The sequence below is a fragment of the Kryptolebias marmoratus genome, linkage group LG12, assembly GCF_001649575.2.
Source record: "Kryptolebias marmoratus isolate JLee-2015 linkage group LG12, ASM164957v2, whole genome shotgun sequence".
Taxonomy (NCBI): Eukaryota; Metazoa; Chordata; class Actinopteri; order Cyprinodontiformes; family Rivulidae; genus Kryptolebias; species Kryptolebias marmoratus.
Window position 1 is genome coordinate 7,439,984 of NC_051441.1, and position 23,265 is coordinate 7,463,248.

The 23,265-nt window shown below is 40.9% G+C and overlaps 1 protein-coding gene across 1 annotated transcript in view; it reads right to left on the reverse strand.

Moving 5' to 3' along the window:
• The window catches only part of pde4a (phosphodiesterase 4A, cAMP-specific), a 47,737-nt gene extending 24,817 nt beyond the window's left edge, over positions 1–22,920 (reverse strand). Inside the window, exon 1 of the mRNA XM_017429361.3 lies at positions 21,756–22,920. Within this exon, the coding sequence (XP_017284850.1) occupies positions 21,756–22,051 (296 nt within the window). The 5' untranslated portion in view covers positions 22,052–22,920. The remainder of the gene's footprint in view (positions 1–21,755) is intronic.
• Between the last annotated feature and the right edge of the window lie 345 nt (positions 22,921–23,265).

The following is a 23,265-nucleotide window of genomic DNA, read 5'->3' on the forward strand; positions in this document are numbered from 1 at the left end:
GGGGGGGGGGGGTTATAGTGAGGCACTCAATGCTTTTAGAGCAGAATGCCAATAACTGACACGTCTCAAATGACACGGCTAGAGCCAGCTTGCCATCTCCGCTTGCCTCGGCTTGCCCTTTGTGCTTCTCAGGCAAACACAAGAGACAGAGCCACGCTCGGGCCTGCTTACATTTTAATGCCGACATTTACAGTACAGTGCACAAGAAGCAAAAGCTCTGAGGCGAAACGCTGGCGCCACGCCACCCGAGTAAAGAGATGGCATCTGGCCACTATGGCCTCACAGAGCGTGGTGGACAATAATGCTTTGACATACATGGGGGGGGGGGGAAGGACACAAGAGCCGGAGTAAACAGTTGGCCAGAGCTCCAGGAAGACTGCTAATGAGACAATGACAAGTTGGTCGGCAGCCACTTTAAAATCTCAGAATTCGTCGAAATTGATCAATCTTTCATCGCTGCTTTTTGTGCCGGAACAAATCTCCCCTTATTGTATTTAAATATGGTGACTTCTTCTGACCTGACAGCTGAAAGCTCATTAAACTTATCAATTTACGTGAGTTAAGACACATTACTGTCCTATTAGCATACCTCCCAGCATGCATTGTGTAAACTCTCCAGAGAGCCTTTTTTAATCTAGTTTGGGAGGAAAAAAGCCTCATCTTGAGATGAGTCACAGATATTTTCTCAGATAAAAATGAAAACAATGCTAACCCCGATAAAAATTCAAATTCTCTTCAGCCCCTACCCTCACACACTCACTCTGTAAATTACCGGAGCTGCAGAGTGATCCATCTTTTTACAAGAACACTGAATACATTATCTGTGCTCATTACTTCGCATGATGTATTAAAAGGTAGGTAAAAATAAAAATTAATTAAATGCCTAGCATTCCTTCAAAGAATGCATATTGCCCGCTACCTTTCATGCCAGGGTTTTATACTGAAATCATCTTATGCTAATGTCACTAATGTATGGCAACAATCTTGAATTTAGTTGATTCCAAATGTTAGCAAGTTGTACATGTAGAGACAGTGTTTACTTTCTGAGAGTATCTCTAAAATCCATCAAGTGTTTCAAGAGATATTTTGCTAACAGACAGACAGTGTTGACTCCCATAGTTAAAAGCAAAATTTTAAAAACAGATCTCAGTCTATCTAAAGGTGCTTAAAGTATATCTTAGAGATAATTCTCAGCTACAACGACACCACATTTTAGCTTAGTATCTGTACAATTGACCAAGTTATGTTTTTGTTTTGTTTGTGTTTGCTAAGTTTGCTTAGCTGTAGCATACATTTTGAATGGGATTGAGTCCGGAAGTTAATCAGCATTAAATATGCATCAAATGATTACTCTCTGAGAGTTTAACTCAAATCCATCTAGTGGTTCAGGAGATATTCTGCTAACAGAACAGACAAATGAACACACACATGCACATACTTAGACACGAGCAAAGCCATTATTGCTTTGCCTTCAACTTTGCCGGCTGGCTCTGGCAGCCTTTTGTGAATGTCTATGGAACACAAAATGTCTGATAATGTCTGATAATGTTTTCACATCGTCATGGCCGTTATCTCTTTCAGCCCTCCCCTGCGTCCACCCCACCTGCAGCCTCTCCGACCCATCCAGCCCATCGCTGTGGTCCGATCACAGAGCCAGAGATTACAGCAGATTATCCTGCCCACAGGATGGCACAACCCACCTTCAGCCTGCCAAACTGCGAGCCGAGCGCAGCCTGTGAAAGTTCAAAACGCTGTCCGTTCAGGAAGAGCCCAGAGGGGTTGGCTCCTATCATCCACCTGGCAAATGGTGCAGGAAAGGGATTTATTTTATGGGATACATTAGACAGGGCAATCAGCTCATATTCTGAACAGCAACAGGATCTTCACATTATTTTTTTTAAAAAAAGGTATCCATTCTACGCTGTAGCTACAGAACAAAGTTCACCAGAACTCAAGGTGGTTCTCACTCACTGGCTTTCAGCATGATGTTTTCATTCATGCAAGGAATTGTTTTGTGTGTGTGTATGTGTATAAGTGTCTTATACTCTGTGTTCCTCAAAGCCCACCAGAGGAGTCCGTCACTTCACATCAGCAGATCTCTGAACTCCTGGAAGCTCTCAGGAGTCTCACCTGAAGTGAAGGCCGACACGTTCTGTCACAGGCTGCTCGACTTTCAGCTCTGCTCAGCTGCAGCTTTTGTCACACAAGCTTCAACACGGAACTGACAAGTGTTAGAACAGATATGCAAACTCAAATAACCCCCAGATTTCAGGGCATCGTAGGCAATCAGAGTTAAAATAGGTATTAACATCTGGTCATAAACCCTTGTTCTGCCAAGCCTGCACATGCAGCCTCTTCTTGCTTCAAATGTTATGGCATGTTTTGCCGGCAGTCTGTCATCAAGAAGTAAAACACATGTTCAGCTGGATTGAGGTCAGACTCAGACAGTCAAAATTATTTAAAAATCAAATCATGTACTGACTGGTTTGAAAGGTTAAGATGATATTTTTTCTGCTGTAGCATTCTAAAATCGTCCGTCCCTGTGCTCCCTGCCTGCTATTTAGCTGCTGTCTGCAGCATATATTATTCACCAGGGGGCAACAGGGTCATTCCAGATTGACAGAACAGTTATTTTTTTCTTTCTCTCCCCTTTTTTTAAAATTTATCAGTTCCTCTTTATCGCTTCAAACCAAACGATACCAAACCAAAGGCAAAACGACGACAATGTTTTTAACCATGTATGTGTATGTGTGCACATATTATTTGACTGTAGCATTAGCAAAATATCTCATGAACCACTGAATGGATTTCAATGAAACTCTCAGAAAGTAATCCTTGGCTGTACATCTACAACTGATTAACTTTTATAGTCACCTCAATTTAAGATGGCCACTTCTGCTGATTACTTTTAGCCTACAAAAAAATAGCTATAGTTCAGCCAATTTGACAGATATTGAGCTAAAATGTGGTGTGGTAGTAGCTGACAGCCATTAAAAACACACATCTCAAACGTTAACAGATCATGTAAGATCACACAACAGGTGTTGCATGAGATTATGCTTATTGTTGTTTACAAAGTTTGACCAAAATAAATATAACTGTTTTTTCTCAACATAAGATGACATTCTAAAACTTAATGGGTAATGGGCAGCATGTATTCTTTCAAGACATGTTAGATCTTTATTATTTGTGTTTTTTTCTCCTTTTTTTGTTCTCACTCAGGCTTCTTTCAAAATTGATTAATTAGTTGTATTTTATTCCCCTTCCACTCTTTGCTCTATCTTTTTCTTCTTATTTTTCTGGCTTCATGAAGATCCGTTCCCTTCCATATGTAAATGGGCCCCCCTGTGATCTCAGAGGTTGTTGAGTGTGAAATGTAGGTATTTTAGAATCGTGACTCCCCAAACCACTGCTCTTTTTCAACCGGTGCTTCAATTTTTAAATAACATGCCAGGGAAGCAGCGGATCAGGTCATGTAATAGTTATCATTTCACTTGAGCACCTCAGTTCCATCTGCAGGAGCTGTGCTGCGTTTCCTGCCGCTGTGGAGACCGAGTTTGGGCATAAACAGATGGATCCGCTGACATGGGAACCATCCTGAGAAAATACCAGATGGAGAAACCCAATCAATAGGTGTTCTGTTTAGTTTTCTACTACCAGCTTCCAGACAAATTAGGAGCTGAGAGACTAAATTCTTGAACGGCAGAGTAACCAGTCCAAAGCAGAAAGAGCAATGGTGTGATATTGATTTGCTTTTGATGTTTAATGGAGTTTCTCAGGGAGGAAGCTCGAACAGCGAGAGGTTTGATAGAAAGGAGCAACAGTGGTTAAAAGATTAAAGCAGAATCTTGTGGAATTTGTTGTAGTGAAGTAGATTTCATTTTCACAGACCTGCAGGATTCTTGCAGAGCTGTGGAGCGCGCTCACAAAAGCAGCTTGGAAAGTAAAAAGAGGGTTTGTTTTGGTGCTGAGATGATGACAAAAGGCAGAGTGGCAGGAAATGTGAGGAAACCAAAACTCCATAATGCTCCCTCCCCACGCTGTTGCCCCACCACCCTCCTCAACGAGCCCACACAAGGGGTAGTATTTTTAGCACATCACCCATAACTCCTTCTCTGCAGGCTGGGACTGCTGGGCCTCTTTTATTACCATCCAAATGGAAAGGAAGAAAAGAAAGAAGAGGAAAGGAAAACAGAGGAGAGTGAGTCATCCGAAGCTACCTTTATGTCACCGCGCCCCCCTCATCACCCCACCACGATCTCACTATCTTCTCCATCTTTCCCTATCTATCTATCTATCTATCTATCTATCTATCTATCTATCTATCTATCTATCTATCTATCTATCTATCTATCTATCTATCTATCTATCTATCTATCGATTCAAAAATTTCCATATCATTTCTCTAATTTCACATTCTGTCATATTGAATCCAATCTAGATCTGAGCTGCAGCCTAATAAGCAGTCTTGGCGTCCAATTCGTCATACACATTCCCCAGAACAAAGACGGTTGGCTGCATATCACCTCGCAATGGTAGATAATTACTGATATAATGTGATGCAAAAACAAATGCAGGGCACGGTGCAGCAGAGTGTGAAAGTGTGAAAGTGTTCAAGGTCGATTTGAACACGAGATCCATTTTAGCATCACGCTCCAAATTATCCTTTAAAGCATTCCCGGTGTGGATAAACAACAGTGAGTGAAATGCTTCCTGCTCATTGTTTTTGCATATTGTCCTTTTTATTTCATGTACCAAACACTGTGGTGTTGGCTTCTTTCTCTTTGATGCAGTAAAAAGAAGAGAAATCACACCTCTCCCCGTTTGGGATATTTTCCATTTATCTCCAACAGAGACAAGCTGAGAGGACAACACTTAACGCTTTTAATGTAGACAGTGGAATGATGAGCAAAAATATCCAATGTTTGCTCTTTTTTCAGCTCAAGTAACCCGTAAAGATATTACTTGTTCACCAGCTAGCTATAAAATAAATACTAGTAAGGTATAATAAAAAAGTTTTGGGTCAAATTCCAAAACAAAGAGCTGAAAACTGTCTTGACACCTCATGTGCCTGAAGGGATGTACAGATGATCATTTTTTGTCATGTGACAGCTGTCAGAGTCGTTATTTCCATATTTAAATCGCTTCATTAGGAATCTTCAGGCATGCTAGCAGCTCTGTTACACTGCACACCAGTGCTTTGAATTAAACATGAATGTCACGATGGATCATATGTTTTATGTTTACAGTTCTTGAGAAGAAGAACGCAAACATGCTTCGTTAATGAGGAAGACTGCCCTGAGAAGGATTTAATTCTTGTTGAAGGTATTTATTGAAAAATATACACGAGACAGTCTGATCTGCTCGTGTCCTGAAACATTCAAAACTTATGGATTCATGTTATTACAATATATTACAGATTTCAATATTTTGTTACTTATTTTACAACTTCATGCACATCCAGTTTTTTTGAGTTGTAAAATCTGACAATTCTTTAGATTATTTAGCTCTAACTAGTTATACTTTTAGACCAAACATCTTACAGTCTTGGCAATATATGCTTTAATGATGCAGACATACAAAAATCATCCTCTTGCTTTTTCCTGCACACAAGCTGGTCCTGACAAAAAAAACAATGTTATATTTTTGCATTTTTTAGACTATATTCACACACGACTTTAGAACCTGGTATAATAAAGAGATGGTAAAAAGGAACACAATTAAAATAAAGGCCAAGCATTTCTTGAAAGAATGCATTTCTTACTAGAGCTTTAAAGGAAAATCATCTGATGATGACAAAGTTATTGCCATTTTGGTTAAACCTTATAAATGTTGTTATGTATGATCTTGTGATACTGTGAGATCTCGCAAGATGTGTCAGCACTCATCACATATGCTGAGGATGACTATCTGCTACTACCACAACAAAATTGAGCTCAATATCTGTAAAACTGTCTAACTTAAAGTCATTTTTGTGTTGTCACTTAGCTGTGGCAGCCATTTTGAGTCGGGTTGACTCCCAGAGTGAATTGGTTGCAGATGTACATCCAGTAACTGCTTTCTGAGAGTTTTATCAAACTCTGTCCAGTGTTTCATGAGATATTTTGCTAACAAACAGACACAAGCAAAAACGTCATCGCCCTTTTGACTTCTGCAGCAGATAATAATCAGGCAGATGATCAGACTTTAATTGTTTTTAGAATTAAATGTTTCTGATATATTTTATTATTAGGTCTAAATAATGTTATCTTTATTGTTTTTATTGCTCATAAAAGAAGAGTCCTGTAAGAATGGCTGCTCTAATAATGTATGAAAGGAACAAACATTTAGAGACTGTTCAGTTTTTCCTGAACAAGATGATTGGCTCCTCTACTGTTTGCTAAAGAAAACAGCCAACAGGCGAAACTCCATCTGTACATTGGATCATCAGATCTATGATCCAATATACAGATGATTTATACATGGAACATGACGCAGCGATGGCCAATCTTCCTCTCAGACCCAACTCTGATCTGCCTTTTGGCCTCTCGTTAATAAGTAGCTCTTTTTCCATCTTGCCTCTGCTGGCTGCTTCGCTCTGAACTCACAGAGTTCATGGTTTCAGTTACATATTCACATTCAGCGTTTTATTTATATATATTTATTATGTTGTAATTTAATCACGATTCCAAAAATGAGACGAGCAAATACAACAGATCTCCTTTTCTACTTCACTGATGAGTGTCTCAATTTCACTTCGAGTAAAAAAACATGTGTACTGCATATTTCTGTCTTTGTTCAAACTCGTCCTGAATCTGCAGCGATGTATACACCTGGAACTGATCCAACTTTTTGCTGCTCTGTGCAGGTTGAATGATCAAAACCAATAACCTGCAATTAAAATACTGATTATTTTGATTTGAGACAGTAAAGTTAAAGTTAGGTTACAGTTTGGTGACCGTGTATGAAATGGGTTTCTGGGACTCAGGCAGTCCTCCTGTTAGCTCAGTTAGGCACGTTAAGTGACCGAGACGAGTATGACAGGTTTGATTTTCTGTGGGTTTTCTAAATTTTTTTTTTTTTTTTGTCAGCACTTGCTACAATCAGAGGTGATAAAAACACACCAGAGGAGTGGGGAATGTTAAAAAGGTTTCGTCTCAACTTTGGTAAAGTTCATTTCAAAAACAAATTCATTTTAGAGTTACAGATAACTCAGAAAATAAAAATAAAAAAAACATTTAAACATCAAGAAGACCTAAGATTTTCCTCTGAAAAAGGGGGCAAAAGACTCCAAGAGCAAACATGAAACTTGAAACTGAAATTTGATGTAAGCTGAGTTGATGCTAGTCCAAAGTGAGTTTATTCTAAAGAGCAGACTTTACTGAGTGGCTTGGATTGAGGAAATTCTTAAAAGCCGTGAAATAAGTTTAGTTAAAGGTCTAGCATTCCTTAAAGGAATGCATATTGCCCACTGCCTTTCATTCCAGAGTTTTAGGTGTTTTGCTCAAACCTTGAAAATGGTGTTCAGTCTAATTCAAAAGTTGCTAACATGCTTGTAATACAGAAACGTCACATGCATGAGGGAAAAAAAGCTAATTTTCAGATGCATTTTGTTTTAAACATGGCTGCTGTGTAAAATAAAATGCTTTAATGCTCAAAGAAAATCATTTTTTTATCATTGTGTAAACTAATGTTGTCATGCCATTTTGCCATAAATTATTAATTATAAGGAGTATACCTTCAACAGATTAACGCAATTAGACAAAATGAGCTGCATTACACAGCTGTAATAATGCTCATAATAAAAGGCGTTGCTTGAGACAGTCATTTCAGTTGGAGAACAATAAGAAAATGAATGTGATTATCCTCGATAGCAGCGAGATTGCATTAATGAGGAGACGGCGGGCTTGTCAGGAGGGATTCATTTATGGCGAAACTGCCTCGGGGTCGTTGCCTTACAGCGGTGTTTGTCTGATGACTCAATCTCTCTGTCATTTTAATGTTACGCTTCTCGCTGCCCTCTTGTTCCCCATCCAGATTCGTTTCTTAAACCATAAGCCCTTTGATTTCAGACTTGCGTTCCCCTATACTTCAGAAGTACTCTTTCTGTTTCCATTTTCTTTCTCTCTTTCTTTTCTTTCACATCACATTACTGAAACCATTTGAACGACAATCATCTGCCTGACTTTGCTCAGTCGCATTGTAGCAGCAAAGGTCTGGTCTGTGTGTTTTTTTTTAATTTAGTTGGTAGAAGACAGAGAGGTTGCAGAAGTGACAGCACAAAATTATTAAGGGCTTCATTTTCCTTGAAGGAGTGCATATCGCCCGCTACCTTTCATGTCAGAGTGGGCATGAAAAGGTCATCTCATGTTGAGAAATGACTTAGTTCTGGCTGTTTGAGTCAGACCTTGAAAATATCATAATGTGTCATCGAATGCAGTATTGTGATATCTTGTGTGAGCTGTTAGCGCTGGAAGTACAGCATGTGTTCAGGAGGAACGTCAGAAACGACAACACCAAATTTTATCTAAGTATCTGTAAACTTCACCAAAGTATAGCCATTCTTGTGGAGGCTAAGATTAATTAGCTGTGGTGGCCATCTTGACTTGGGTCAAGACTCCAAAAGTAAATCATTTGTAGCTGTACAGTTAATAATTACTATTTGAGAGTTTCATTAAAATCCATCCAGTGGTTTATGAGATATTTTGCTAACAGACAAAAAGGGTTGACTCCAACAGCTAATGTCAAAGTTTAAAGCAAAGATGTTGCACAATGTGTTAGAGACAATGATCAGCTACAATCACACCAAATTACCTCAATATCTGCCAAATTGGCTGAGTTATAGTCATTTTGTGTTTTCTGAGCTCAGTTGGCTGCGGTGGCCATCTGTGGTGGCCATCTTGAATTGGACTGACTCCAAAACTGAATCAGTTGTAGTTGTTGACCCAGTAATTACTTTCTGAAAGCTTCATTAATGTCTGCTCAGTGATTCATGAGACATTTTGCTCAGAGTACAGGAACACGCACAGACACGGGCAAAACCGTTATCGCTCTGCCTCTGCCTTCAGCGGCGCCAATAAAGTCCAAGATGAAGGTTTTCGGTTGTGTGCTTCTGTTGCAAAGTCAAACTGCTCCTGCTGTCTTTCTTCATTCCCCTTTTTCATTTGCTCCTGTCACTCGTTGATTTGCTGCCTGATAGTGTGATGTTTGCTGCTAATGGGAACAGAAGCAGGTGATGAGTAACATGCTGTATATTTATCAAGTGAACCTGGGGAGCCAACTTCTTCCTAACTGGTGGTAAAATGATGGAGGAAGAAGCTGTGATTGGGTAATGAGGCCTAAGTGTTGTGGTGGAAACAGCAGTCGGAAACTCGTAGCAGACCGTCTGAAAACGTGGGGAATATGGGCTGCGAGAAGCGGCAGTATGTCCAAACAGAATGCATGTCTCCCACTCTGCAGGTCCCCAGACACTTCCTGTTTCACAAAAGCATTCGCCCGAACACATGCTCACACACAGGCAGCCACAAGAACTGTGCCAATGTGGCTTTCTGTCTGCTTTTCATAAACCAGGACTTTTTTTTTTTTTTACTGGCAGCATCAGACAAGAAAACTGCTGAAAAAGTCAAGAAGCAAAGAGGAGATTTAATTTCAAGTCAGCGGCTGAAGCTTTAGGACTGTGACAAACACTTTGCTGTTATGATAAACACATATTCAGGAGATGTGTCATGGCCTGCAGGGTGCAAAACCATGATGTTACAACACACACCAGTTTTTCACATTATATCAACTGTACTCTAACTGCCTTCCTATTTTCTCACACACACACACTACATACTGATACATAAGTAAACGCTCTCTAGTGGACTCAGTCTAGCAAGGAGAAGCAGCAACACTCAGTCTCTCCACTATTCATTATCGCCCACCGCTGAAGGCTGAGTGATAATGTTTTTGCACGTGTCTCTGTGTGTGTTTTTCTGTACTGTTGACAAAAATCTGATGAACCACTGAATGGGTTTTAATGAAACTTTGGCATAGTAATCAATGGATGTACATCTACAACTGATTAACTTTTGGAGTCAACCTGATTCAAGATGGCCACCACAGCTAATCAAGATTAGCCTACACAAAAATGGCCATACATCAGTGAACTTTACAGATATTTAACTAAAATTTGGCGTAGTTGTGGCTGACAGTTGTTCACAACACATACCCCCACTGCTAACAGATCATGCCAGATATCACATGAGATTGCACATTATTTCAGGGTTTGACTAAAACTGCTACAACTGCATCATTTCTTTTGAAAAGATGATCTTAGTTTGAAACTTTTTCACGAGCGGCAGTGAGCGAAATGCATATATTCATGGAACGCTAGGCCTTTAATATTGTAATATGGAATTGAAACTAAAATAAAGCTCAACAAAACAGTGCAAGCCGTGGCTGGTTTGGTTTAATCTCATTACTCTGAGAGCCCGGGGGCTCCTCTTCAACTATTTATAGCACCCTGTGAGAGACAAAGGGCGATGTTCATGTACACAACATCACTGGGTTTTTTGCCGCCGCGGCTATGAGTGGCAAAGAACAGGACCGATCGCACAGATCATGCATGAAACTTCATGTGACAAAAAACATATTTGTCAGCCATCTGTGAGGAGAGCCAGCCTTATTCTCCGTCCACCAAGCACACATATGTTTCCTTGTTTTCCACATCTACCTTTTTGCTGCTCTCCACTCTCCTTATCTCAACATCCTCTCTCTGGGTTCAGCTTCTCGTTTCCCACCTGTTTGATGGAGGCAGCCTGTTAAACCAGCAACACTGACAGGATGTGAGCAGGCGGACATTCTTCCTCTGCTGCTGCTGTCATTAAACCAAGACTTTTTACAGGATAGATTCAGACATTGTTGGCTAATCACCCGCATCTAAAGGCAGGGTGGAGTAATAATGTTTTTGCCCGTGTGTGTCTGTTTGTCTGTACCGTTAACAAAATACCTCATAAACCATGTGGGCAGATTTGAATGAAAGGCTCAGAAAGTGAAATCTACTGTACAACTGATTAACACTATTTAGGTTGGCCGTCACATCCATCAACACAAAAATAGCTATAATTAAACAATTTTTACAGATATGGAGCTAAAATCTGGTGTGAGAGTCTGAGAGTAATATTCAGCACGTACTCCAAATATTAACACATCTGGCAAATGAGGCTGTGGTGGCCATCTTGTTTTAAAACTCTGTTTTGAAAGGCAGCGGACCATATGCATTCCTTCAAGGAATACTAGGCCTTCAGTTTACTTAAAAGTCTGTTGATGCAAACAAAACATGTTTGTGTCAGAGACAATAAAACTTTTACTGAGTGCTCTCTGTGCTGAGGATTGCATCATAAAAAAAAAACTTCTTGAGAAAGCAAGCCAAAAACAAAAACTAAGAAGCTCAGGAGAGGGAAGCTGCATGGAGAGAGAAGGGGGGGAAAAAAAACTAATTCTGATCTTCGTTAAGGACTCCTCTCACAACAAATCATAAAATAAACCCTTGATGCACAAATAAACACACAAATAAAAAAAAAACCTGAGGCCTCACTGGTTCTAATTACGTCGCCTTTGTTGGGGGTAAAATACATCTCCCAGTTGTCATCTTTTGGAAATCCTGTCTAGAAAACAGTAAACTGCATAATGAAGACTTTCTGAAGGACTGTCCTTAACTTTCCTTTAAAAAAAAAAGGAAAACAATAAATCTTAGAAGTGTCAAGAAACTTAGACTAAAAAGTAGCATCAGATAAAAATACCAGCCTGAACCCTTAAGCCATATTTTTTTTGTTGTTGTTTGTTTGTTTGTTTGTTTTGTTTTGCCCTCTAACAGCCTCCTAATGTGTGAACATGAGCATGACCTATAAAAAATGTTTCGGCAGGTTATATAGTTCACACTTGACTTAGCAGGGGTCAGGAGTTGGAACAAGCAGCTCAAACAAAAAAAATAAAAACAAAAGGAATTGTGCATGAGCTCGCTGCTCCTTCAGTCGGCTATAAATAAAATGTTTCCAAAAGCCTCGTTGCAACAGCAGAGACATTTTATTTGAGGGAATTATCACACTTTGCCTTCAAAATGTTAGTTGTTCCTGCAAATTGATACTCAAAACCATATGAAATAGTAAAACTTAGCCCTGTGTTGTTCAATTACAAGAATAAATGTGCCTTGCATTGCATAAGAAGTAATAAAATTACAAATAAATAGCATTCATGCTCTGCTGAACCATCTCTACATTAACTGCTGCGCAGGATTTTGAAAATTATTTACTCACACATCTTGGTTTTTTTTTTTTTTCAAGGAGGCTGTGAAATTGCTTCTTCTGCCGCTTCCTACAAGATATACAGCTGAACCTGACAGCAATAGGTTTTTTACTGCCTGATTTGTGTTTTTTATTTTTTATCTTTTTGTCTCATAAATTAGCACACTATCAAAGATTTATTGGCACATTTAGGAAGCTGTCGTGCTGATGTCGTTTGTGTTAACAGCACCTCTCTGTGTGAGCTTGAGCAAAAACAATCTAGTAAAGTTCCACCGGAATAAAAAACTTTTTCATTGTATAACCCTACGTGGGGAAGGCTCCATATCTGACGCATCGTAATTTGTGCCATAAAATAGATAAAAATAGCTTAAGACATAGTGTTCCTTGAAGGAATGCATATCGCCCACTTCCTAATATGCCAGAATTTTTAATTAATCATTGATCAGTTTAGGTTGGGAAATGACAGAGTTATACATTTGTTGGTCAGATCTTAAAAATTGCATCATGATAATAATCTGTTCTAAGCCTTTTGTCCCAGATGTGGGACTGAGCCATTTATTGCACACTGAAGCAGGATTCTGCCATGAAAATCCATTATTAAGGCCATCTTTCACTCTTCTTAACTTGACCAACTGTCTTTAATGGTCATCCAGTTACTCTGAGACTCTGCCAGTAATTTTGGGCCACAACTGTGTCCACAGGCAGGAGATCTGGATGTGAGATCTTATCTGAGACGATGCAGTCTTAACATGAGTCTCTTTGCACCGAGTGGGGGTCTACAGGTGCGAGCCTTCATCCTTTTCAGCTCTGATTTGTTCGGAGTTCTTGTTTCTAACTTGGTGCTTTGCATTTGTCCAATTTACCCCTCCACCAGTGCCACGGTGCTTCGGCAGACTGGCAAACGCTATTTGTGCCTTCTGCTCCATCGTGTGCACGCTGCACTGATGCACAGCTGACAGAGGAATTGTCAGTTTCAGTCATTTGGACAGATCTGTGCTTAGACAGCAGCCTAAAGCAGATTATTTTGAGGGGTAAGGTTGCATTCTGTGGCACCACTCTGCCTCAGAAACAGAATTGTGTGTGATTCATCGTGGCCTATTGCATCCATGGACAACAATATCCCTATTCACACAGCTGCGTTACAAGGGCATCATTTTACAGTTTTTTATACTAAGCTGAGGTATTTGCTGAGAGGCAAAAGACTATCGCTTATTTGGAAACTGAACACTTTTGCACATTTTGACATTTAAATTTTCCCAAGTCTTAGCGATGAGGACCTTTATCTTGGTTTGAAGTGGGCAATTTGATTAAGCTCAAAAGGTTTTTGCTTTTAGTTCCTTGCTGCGCCATTGGGCTTGAACAATAAATTACTATTACTGCTGCTGCTATTTTCTGTGACATATGAAATCCAAAGAAAGGGTGGCTAGAGATTGACATGATGTATTTGTTTTTACATGTTAGAAGATAAAAAAAAAATGCCAACACTTTTTTGTTATTGATTTCTCTTTGAAGTGTAGGTTTGTTTGAATTCCCTTTTTAATGGCAGCCACACGAGAATGTGTTTGTTCTTGATATGCTCTAACCCAATTCTGCAAAACTAAAGACATGAAATATGTAAATCAAACAGAATGCAATGATTTTCAAATGTTGTAAATCCATATTTTATTCACAATGGAACCCAGTAAACATATCAAATGATTAAACTAAAATTTTATTTTAGTTTCTTTTAGAAAAAAAAATGTTTTTTGTGAATTTGTCAGCAACAACCCATTTTAAAAACGTTCTTGGAGGGAATGTTGTCCCATTCTTGCCTGATGGAGGATTCTAGCTGTTGGATGCTAGCATTACGTTAAACCTGTATGTAATTTTCTGCATTGATGGAGCCTTTCCAGATGGGTAAGCTGCCCATGCCACAGGCACTAATGCAACCCCATATCATCAGAGAGGCATGCTTCTAAACTGTGCACTGATAACAGGCTTTATGGTCCCTCTCCTCTTCAGTACAGAGGTTGTGATATATGTGGGTTTTTCCTTTTTTTTTAATAAATCAAATTTCAATTCGTCTGACCACAAAACAGTTTTCTACTTTGTCTCGGCCCATTTTAAATTAACTTTGGCCCAGAGAAAAGTGGAGCATTTCTGATTTGTTCACATACGGCTTCTTCTTTTCGTGATACTGCTTTTTCCAGCTGTCTCTAGCTGTTTCTTATTCATGCCACTTACTTTAATAGCTTTTTGTTGCCTCAGTCCCAACTTCTTTGAGATGTGTTGATGCCATAAAACTTAAAATCACCTTATCTGTTCAACAAATGGAACAAATTCTTCGTTTCAACATTTGATTTGCTTCCTATCTTCTGCTGTGAATAAAATGTGGGTTTATTAGATTTGATCATCATTGCATTTTGTTATTTTTTTTATTTACATTTTACAGAAAACCACAATTGTTTTGGAATCTGGTTTGTATGATTTTTACTGATTCAAACTTAAAAACAGAGCAGACGAGGTACTGAACAGTGTCAGTGTTTGGTAGTTTATATCTCCGCTGAAAGATGGAGAAATAAACTATCCGATTACTGATGGCACCAATGATGTCAGAGGACAAGAGGGGGTGAGTGGGATGAAATGACAGAGGCTCGACAGTGTGCTTAATGCCACTGTAAGCAAGAAGAAGGCTATCAGAAACAATCTCAGGAGCTGCAGGGAAACCAACGAGACAGGCCACACAATACAGAGATAAAGCAGAGAAAGAAAAACAGAGATGAAATCAATATTCCCCATTTACACTGAGGTGAACAGAAGCACAGAGGGGGTGGAGGATCAAAACTCGAGACAAGCAGCAATCACAGGCTGTCATTTCAGTGAACAAAAGGAGGATTCAAACAATGTTATTAGATAGGAAAAACTAAAGGAAATGGCCAGCATTAGGCTTATCACATGCACAATAGGCATCTCAGTGCAGCAGGGGTAAAGCGATGCATAATAAACTGCAGCAGAAAGTTCAATAAAGGCGATTTAATGGACACGGACATGATATGAGACAGGAACAAGGACTTGTTGTTATACAGATAAAATGAAAGCTGCATCAAACAGGCAGATAATGACAAGGTGGAGGTTGACTTGTGCAGCACACTGCGCCTCACTTTGTTTCCCTTTAACTGGGAATTCTGCCCATCCACACTAGTCAAAAACAAACAAAAACATTTAAAGGCCTCGCAATCCTTAAAAGAATGCATATCGCCTGCCAATAATACAAAAACACCAAGGCTTCAGCTGAGTTAACTGAGCGTGCAAACTGTGGGCTGAGAAACTGACACCCTGCAGTCAAAGGATTGAGAGGAAATAAAACACCAAATGTTAGAGGGTTGTACACACTGCCCCCCCAGCACACACCTGTTTGGCACCGCAGGTTTCCTGGATCTGCCTGAATCAGCCAGTAGTGAGCGGCGTTCCAGTACACGAACTGCCTCCAGACACTAATTAGAGCTGAGAGTAAAGAGAAAGCCTGATGTATTCACAAAGGAGCACAATCTGTAGCTGAAACAGATGCTTCCACTACACAAATGAGATAAGAGGTCCATTACTTAGTGTTATTAAAACACATTTATTTGGGGGAAAATCCTAAACACCCTCTGCATGAGACTTTTTCTTTTATTTATAGAAATGTAAATGTATGATCGGCAGCAAAATACAGCTGTTGTGATAATTAACTGAAGCTGTTCCTCATTATGAGCTAAATGATTATGGCAGCTGGCCAGACGGGCAACTTTAACTCACTAATCTGAACCGGATCTTAAGCTTTTTGGGGAAAGATAAAAAGTGTAAACGAAGCCTGAGGCGGTGGATGTGAACGGGACAAAGGCTTTGGTCTGAAATTGTTACAGAAATCCAGAACAGAAAGCCAACTCTGTGATTGAACTTTTTGAATAATTCAGCGGAGGTGCATTATTATGGCCCGCCACTAAAGGCAAAAGCGATAATGTTTTTGTCTGTGTCTGAGTGTGTGCATTTGTCTGTACTGTTAGCAAAATGTCCCATGAACCAGTTGTCAGATTGGAATGAAAGTCTCAAAAAGTAATCAACAGATGCACATTTATAACTGATTGACATATGGAGTAATCCTGATTCAAGATGGCCTGATTCAAGATGGTATATGGGAGATATACATTGCTTCAAGGAATCCTAGGCCTTTAATTATTCCTTTTTTCCACCTCATGGGCACACAAGCCGTGATGCGTATCCACTGAGGCCTGCTCCATCCTGACATGTCATAGACACAGGCTCATCAAGTGCCCATAGGGTTTGCCTTTCCGGGTAAATTAAATCCACAAAAAGCACATAACAAGTAACCATAGCAACGGATTTGTGGGAAGATCTGCTACTCTTTTATTGTTAGTCACATGTTTCGATGGCAAAAAACTTCCCAGAGAGTACAGGCCACGGGACCTGATGACTGATACACTCATGTTAACGCCCTTTGACAAAAGGACTGACAAGACGGTTGAACAAAAGGCGTCAGGGATGTGAGGAGGAGGCAGCCCGACTCCCTTGGGGCGAAGCTGATTGCCACTAAGACTGCCATTTTGTAGGCTATAACATAGGCACAAAAATAGATGAGTGAAAACAGCTGCAGACAGCGATTCTTCAAACAGTTATGCAAAACAGCACCCCAGAATCTCTCTTGTAAAATTTCCATCCCCAGACTCCTGGAACAGTTTGTTTTATAAACGCACGTATTTCTGCTACAGCTGCACATCTCAGTTCGAGACCACTTCACCAGCGGCTCTCCAGATGATTGATCTCTGGATCCTCCAGATGAGGTCCTGACCGGCTCCTCTGTGATTGAGCAATATGCTTCTTTGAGAAACGAAGGTCATCGGCCGGGTCAGTCAAGCAAACAAAGACCAATTATCTTTCTTTTCTGCACCAGATAAACTTACCTGGTGTCGCTCAGCTAATGAATTTGATCTGATGTGATAATAAACATGTTTGAGCACAACTGTTTGAGCCAAAAAAAAACCTGCAAAAAGACAGAGCAGATATGCTTTGAAAGTGTCTTCCTAATGTTTGTAGAGCAACTCTCTAGTAAATAAGCAAAACTGAAGCTTTAATACTCATTTCTTGTCTGTCTCTTGCCTATAAAGCCCATATTTCCACACACTGTTTGCATGTAAATAAATACGTTCCGTTTTCTACATGTGCATTAAGCTGCATTCCATGGACCTGATTGAATGCAAGTTAGCCTCGAGCTAAAACACAGATCTGCTGCATCAACATGCTATAGATGTTCAAGCAGCCTGATAAAAAAAAAAAAACAAGAGCAAAGAAGAGGCATTTCCTCAAAGCGTTCCTTATCCGGAAATAAGCTAAGAAGCAAAATTTACTGTCGCTGTGATACGTGAGAAGAAAGAAAATAATAACACAAAGGAAATCCCTTTGGCTTCCCATTGATATGAAAAGAGATAAAGTAAGGTTTACTGTGAACCATATGGGCTACAGGTCAGGAACTAACCTGTACACATCTCACACACACATACCAGCACACACACTGTGCAGCCTGCATTTCACCACCTGACCGGTGTGTATCACAAACACCTACAGATCACACACACACTACCTCACGGATGCGCTAAGGTGCACGCACACACACACACACACGGCCAGTTTGATGTGCCCTCAGAACTGAGCTTGTTGGAATCAAATTATTTCTCTCTCCTGCCGCCCACAGAAGGAGAAGGGCAGGCAGAGTCGGTCCCAATGCTCTGAAGATTGAACTGGCTCAGTGCCTGTCCTGGGGTCTGAAATACAAATCTACCTTCCCTCCTGTCAGCTGGAGTTGGCCCCCACTTCCAGGAGCCTGCCGTGACGGCCGTCTGTGCCATTCACAAAATAAATAAACAAAAATTATAATGACAGAATCATGAAAAAAGATTAATGAGGCCTTACTGTTCTTTTAAAATCCTTCCATTTTCTCAAGGATATGCTTGCTCCTGTATTAAAAGCACATTTGGCCTCATCAGTCTCTTGGAGTAAAAGAAAGGGTGTAACATGTAAACGACTTAGAGGGGGTTTCGGATTACTGAGGAACACCACGAAGGCTCAGACTTTCTCTTGGATGATCTTTCACTGGGACAGGATGGACAAAAATGAGTCACATAAACTGCAGAAACCCAGACTGAACACACTGTACATTCTTCAGTGTTAAAAATATACCTGCTTTACTGCACTGAAAGGAAGCAGAACGGGAAAAGAAGAAAACATCCAAGTTGCATTCTCATGTACAGACGCAGATGAATTTGTTTGTACCTTTTTGTTAAAGAAGGAAAAGCCCTCAGTGGTCAAGAATATAACTTGAAACGGACAAAAAAAAAATATATATATATATATATATATATATATATATATATATATATATATATATAGTGAAAATCAATTAATGAAAATCAGACATTGCTTTTTAACTGTGGTTCAATAGAATTATTTGAAAAACAACCCAATGAAACAGGATGATACCCCTAAAAAAATGACAATAATTTGACCACAGGGACATGTTAAACTGTAATTAGCATCACAGGTGTCCTCTTATAATGAGTCTGTCTGCCTCTTTAAAGGGTGAAAAGTAGTCCCAGGGCTGTTTTGTGTCACGGTCTGAACACAGACCGCAGAAAACTAAGGACAGAGTTGTCTCAGGAGTTTACGAGAAATATTACTCACAACCATGTTGAGGGTAAAGGCTATAAGATCATCTCCAAGCAGCTGGATGTTTCTGTGACTACAGCTGCAGAGATTATTTAGAAGTTTAAGGTCCACTGGACTGGAGACAACCTCCCTGGATTTGGCTGCAAGATGAGAACTGATGATAAATTAAAGTGAAGAATGGTACCAATGCTAACTAACTTTCTGTCGCTGCTTGAGCCGAAGTAAAGCCAAATTTGACGACTGAGGTGGACATCAAATTATAAAAAAGCTAGACTGGATTTTGCCATAATGCATATTGACAAGCCACAAAGTTTCTGGGAGAATGTCCTTTGGACAGATAAGCCAAAACTGGACCTTTTTGACAATAAGTCCCATCAGCTTAACATACAAAAAATAGAACCCTATACCTACAGTGAAACATGGAGGAGGCTTTGTTGCATCTGGCACAGGGAGTCTTGAATCTGTGCAGAGTGCAACAAAATTTCAAGACTATGCTTTCTGGAGCGAAATGTGCTGCCCAGTGTCAGAAAGCTTGGTTTCAGTCACGGGTACAACAAGAAAATGACCCAAAACACAGTTTAAGACACCCAAGAATGACCGAGACCAAAACGTTGGACTATTCTGAAGTGGCCTTCTGAGCCCTGATCTGTGGAGAAGGGAGAAGGAACCCTTCAAACCTGAGACAGCTGCAGCAGTCTGCTGAGGAGGAGTGGGCCAGAATACTTGTCGACAGGTGGAGAAGTCTCAGAGAGAGTTACAGAAACTGCTTGATTCCCTCAAAAGATTGTGGAAAAAAAATTAATGAGCACCATCCTAATTGTCAAGGCCAGTTTCATCAGTATTATTCTTATTTTTTTATATTTCTGATGAATCACAATTCAAAAGCAATGACAAATTTTCATTTTTAGACTTTTTTTTATTTATTTATTTTTATTACTTTTGTCAATTTTTGATGTATTTCAGTGGCTATTGTGTTTCTTTCTTTCTTTACAACAAGTGTACAAACAAATTCATCTTTGTCTGTAAAAGATAGATGGAGCAATTGTTGAGCAAGGACAAAAGTAATTGTATCAAAACTGTATCGTTCCATGACTCACTTGATGAAAAGCCTTTAATCTAATCTGCCTGGTTAACATGCATCAGATAATTTGATTTAAAGAGCTGCCAGAGTTGCTGCAGCTTGTGGGCCTGTAAGTGTAGAGCTCTGTCCAGGTCTGTCCGCAGAGGCTGGTCACTCTCCCCTCCCCTCTCCACGCAGTGAATGTTTATTCTTTTTCCTGTCAGCTCTGATCCGAGTGCCAATTAGATGCTGTCTGAAACCATCTGTGTGTCAGAGCCGAGACACATGTCCAGGTAACGCTGCATAATTTTATTAATGCCATGGCGTGCGCTTCGTTATCGCCCGCCGCCAGAGGTGCTCGTTTGTCTGAGCCATTAGCAAGATATCTCATGAATCACTGAGTGGATTTTAATGAAACTCTTAGAAAGTAATCGATAGGTTGACATCTACAACTGAATAACTTTAAGAGTCCACTCAGTGTAAGATGGCCGCCACTGCAAAGCAATGCCAGCAAACTCAGAAACTGTTATGATTTAGTCAGTTTTACAGACAGTGAGCTAAAATTGTAGCTGAGCGTTGTTTCCAGCACATACTGTGAACACAACACATTATGCAACATCTTTGCTTAAAACCTTGGCACTAGAGTCAATACTGTCTGTCTGTTAGCAAAATATCTCATCAACCACTGGACAGATTTGAATAAAACTCTCAGAACATAATTATTGGACATATATCTACAACTGATTAACTTTTGGAGTCAGACCCTAGATTAGAGAAGGCTGCCACAGCTAACAGGCCTTAGCCTCCACAAAAATAAATGTACTTCAATTAATTTTACAGGTACTGAGCTGAAATTTAGTGTAGTAGTAGCTGACAGTCATCCCCAACACTCCAAGAGCCTACACAACACAAGAGGCAATATGGCAAGAGATTGCTCACATTCTTTTCAAGGCTGGACAAAAATGGCTTTAACTGTCATTTTTCAACATAAGACGAGCTTAGTCTAAAACTCTGGCATGAAAGGCCGCGGGTGATATGCATTCCTTCAGAAAATGCTGGGCTTTTAAACAATTATTTAACTGATTAATCTATTTGCCAGCTCAGCGGGTCAAAGGTCAGGTGTGTGTGCCCTCAGCTCTGATAGTGTCACGCTGTGAAGGTGGTGAGGGTCTTCAGCAGTGTGCTTCAGGGACTTCCGCCCACTGAAAACTGATAAGGATGATGAAGAGGGTGCTGATGATGATGATGGCCTGGAGTGCGCGCGGACAGGCACGCACGAGCGCGCCCACTGGACCTCCGCTGCCACGAACGGAGCTGCACCTCGTGTTACTCATCAGCCACTCCAACATGTGGAAGCTTTTTTTTTTTTTTTACAGAAAAACAGAAAAAAAAATGTTGCCGGTGTTTTTTTGCAGATGCTGCTGCTGCTTGTGCGTTTGGAGTGGGCGGCCCGCGCTCCACGCACACACACACACACACACACACACACACAACTGACTATCCAAAGACGCATAACGCACCGAAAAACCCACGCGCGTCCCGCCTCCCAGTAGAAAAGCCCAGCGTGTCAGTTAACCCTTCGGACACACTGCGTTATTACGCACTCATTAAAATGCCCCCGTCCCCTCCCCCGTTTACGCATATGCCTTGTGGGCTGCCAGGAGCTATTATTGGGATGTTGGGAATGCGCACCGCTCTCTCTCCCTCTCTCTTTCTCTCACTCTCTGTCTTCCTACCGTTTATTCCCGACACCGTTTCCGATCGATGTGTTCGTGGTCCCGTGGAAGGAGGACGGCCAGGACATGCGAGACTTTTTCAGACCCGGTCGGTCGCTAGTGTCCACGGCGTCGGAGCGCTCCATGTGCCGGTGGTGGTGCCGGTCGGTGTCGGAGTAGCCCCGGTGCTTGATCTTGATCGGGGTCCGGGGCTGTCTCCACAGATGCTGCGGGGGTTTCAGAGTCGCCTGTCCCTCCCGGGGGACCGGGAGCGACAGGGACAGGCTCTTCTTGGAGCACGGCGTTGCTTCCATCATTGTGCAAAACGAGAGAACGGCGAATACAGAAAAGATCCCTTTTGAAACTTATTAATTAAATAATATGGCTGTAATTGTTTAGTTCAGGCACGAAGCAGAACGCTTCATGTCCCTCCCTGCCACTTGAACAAATCAAAGTGACCAAGTCCGGAGAACTGAGTCCTGTTTGCTGAACACCATCAAAAACGGTCACAGTGACAACCTGTCAAGCCATCCAAAAACCATGAATCTCATGGCTTTCGGCGCTCAGTTTCAGTTTATCCCAGAATCTCCGCTCTGCCGTGGTCCTCCCCAGTCTTGGGTTTGGGTGATGAGGCACCAGTCCTGCTGCGTCTCCTGAAGTTTGACGCCTCATCGCCCATGGCGCACAGCCGTGTTTATTTTAGAGAATTTATTGCTTTTTATCAGCCGCGTATTGCAAAGATACCAGGAACGCTGGCTCTCCACCCCCCCCTCTCTCTCTCTCCCTCTCTCCCTCTCCCTCTGTGTTATTGCTGTGCGTATCCGTCTCTCCGTTCAGCTAAAATCTCCAAGCAATTTCTCAAAAAAAAAGTACTTCATCTGTCACGGCTCATGTAGGAATCTTTGTGCGCGCACACGCAGCGCAAAGCTCTCTGAAAATCCCTTCATGGAGAGGCGCAATTCAAAAAAGAAAAATTCTGAGAGATAAACTCAGTTCCTTCTTCTTCTAAAAAAAAAAATCAGGATGGTGTAAAGAATTTTCCAAAAACCCAGATCCGGATTTTTGGCTCTCTGCTGTCCGGATACTCTCTGCTGCAGGTTTTCAGACAGAAAGCATCGTAAAAGAGACACAAATTGATAGTTGCAGAGGTTCAGCCATCCTTCTCAGTATGGGCCATTATCTCCCCATCCTCATATTTGTTGGAGTTCGACGACAAACATCATCTCAGCGCGCCTTCCCTGTCCCTCCCTCCCTCCCTCCCCTCCCTCTGTGGTGGATGGGTGGTTGTTCCTTTTTTTTTTTTGCGCTCATAGGCTGTTCACTGCGCATTTCCTTCCCAGAAAACCAACAATTTGGTCAGAAGATAAAAGGTAGGTGGGCAGCACGAGGCGCTGAAATCTATTCCCAGTTTTAGATGGTACAGTCCTGCTCACCATTATTGGCACCCATGAAGTTTAAGTACATATAATGGAATATTTACTGAAGGAAATTCATCAAGTGAAACAACATTTTATTGCTGATAGCTTGTGCT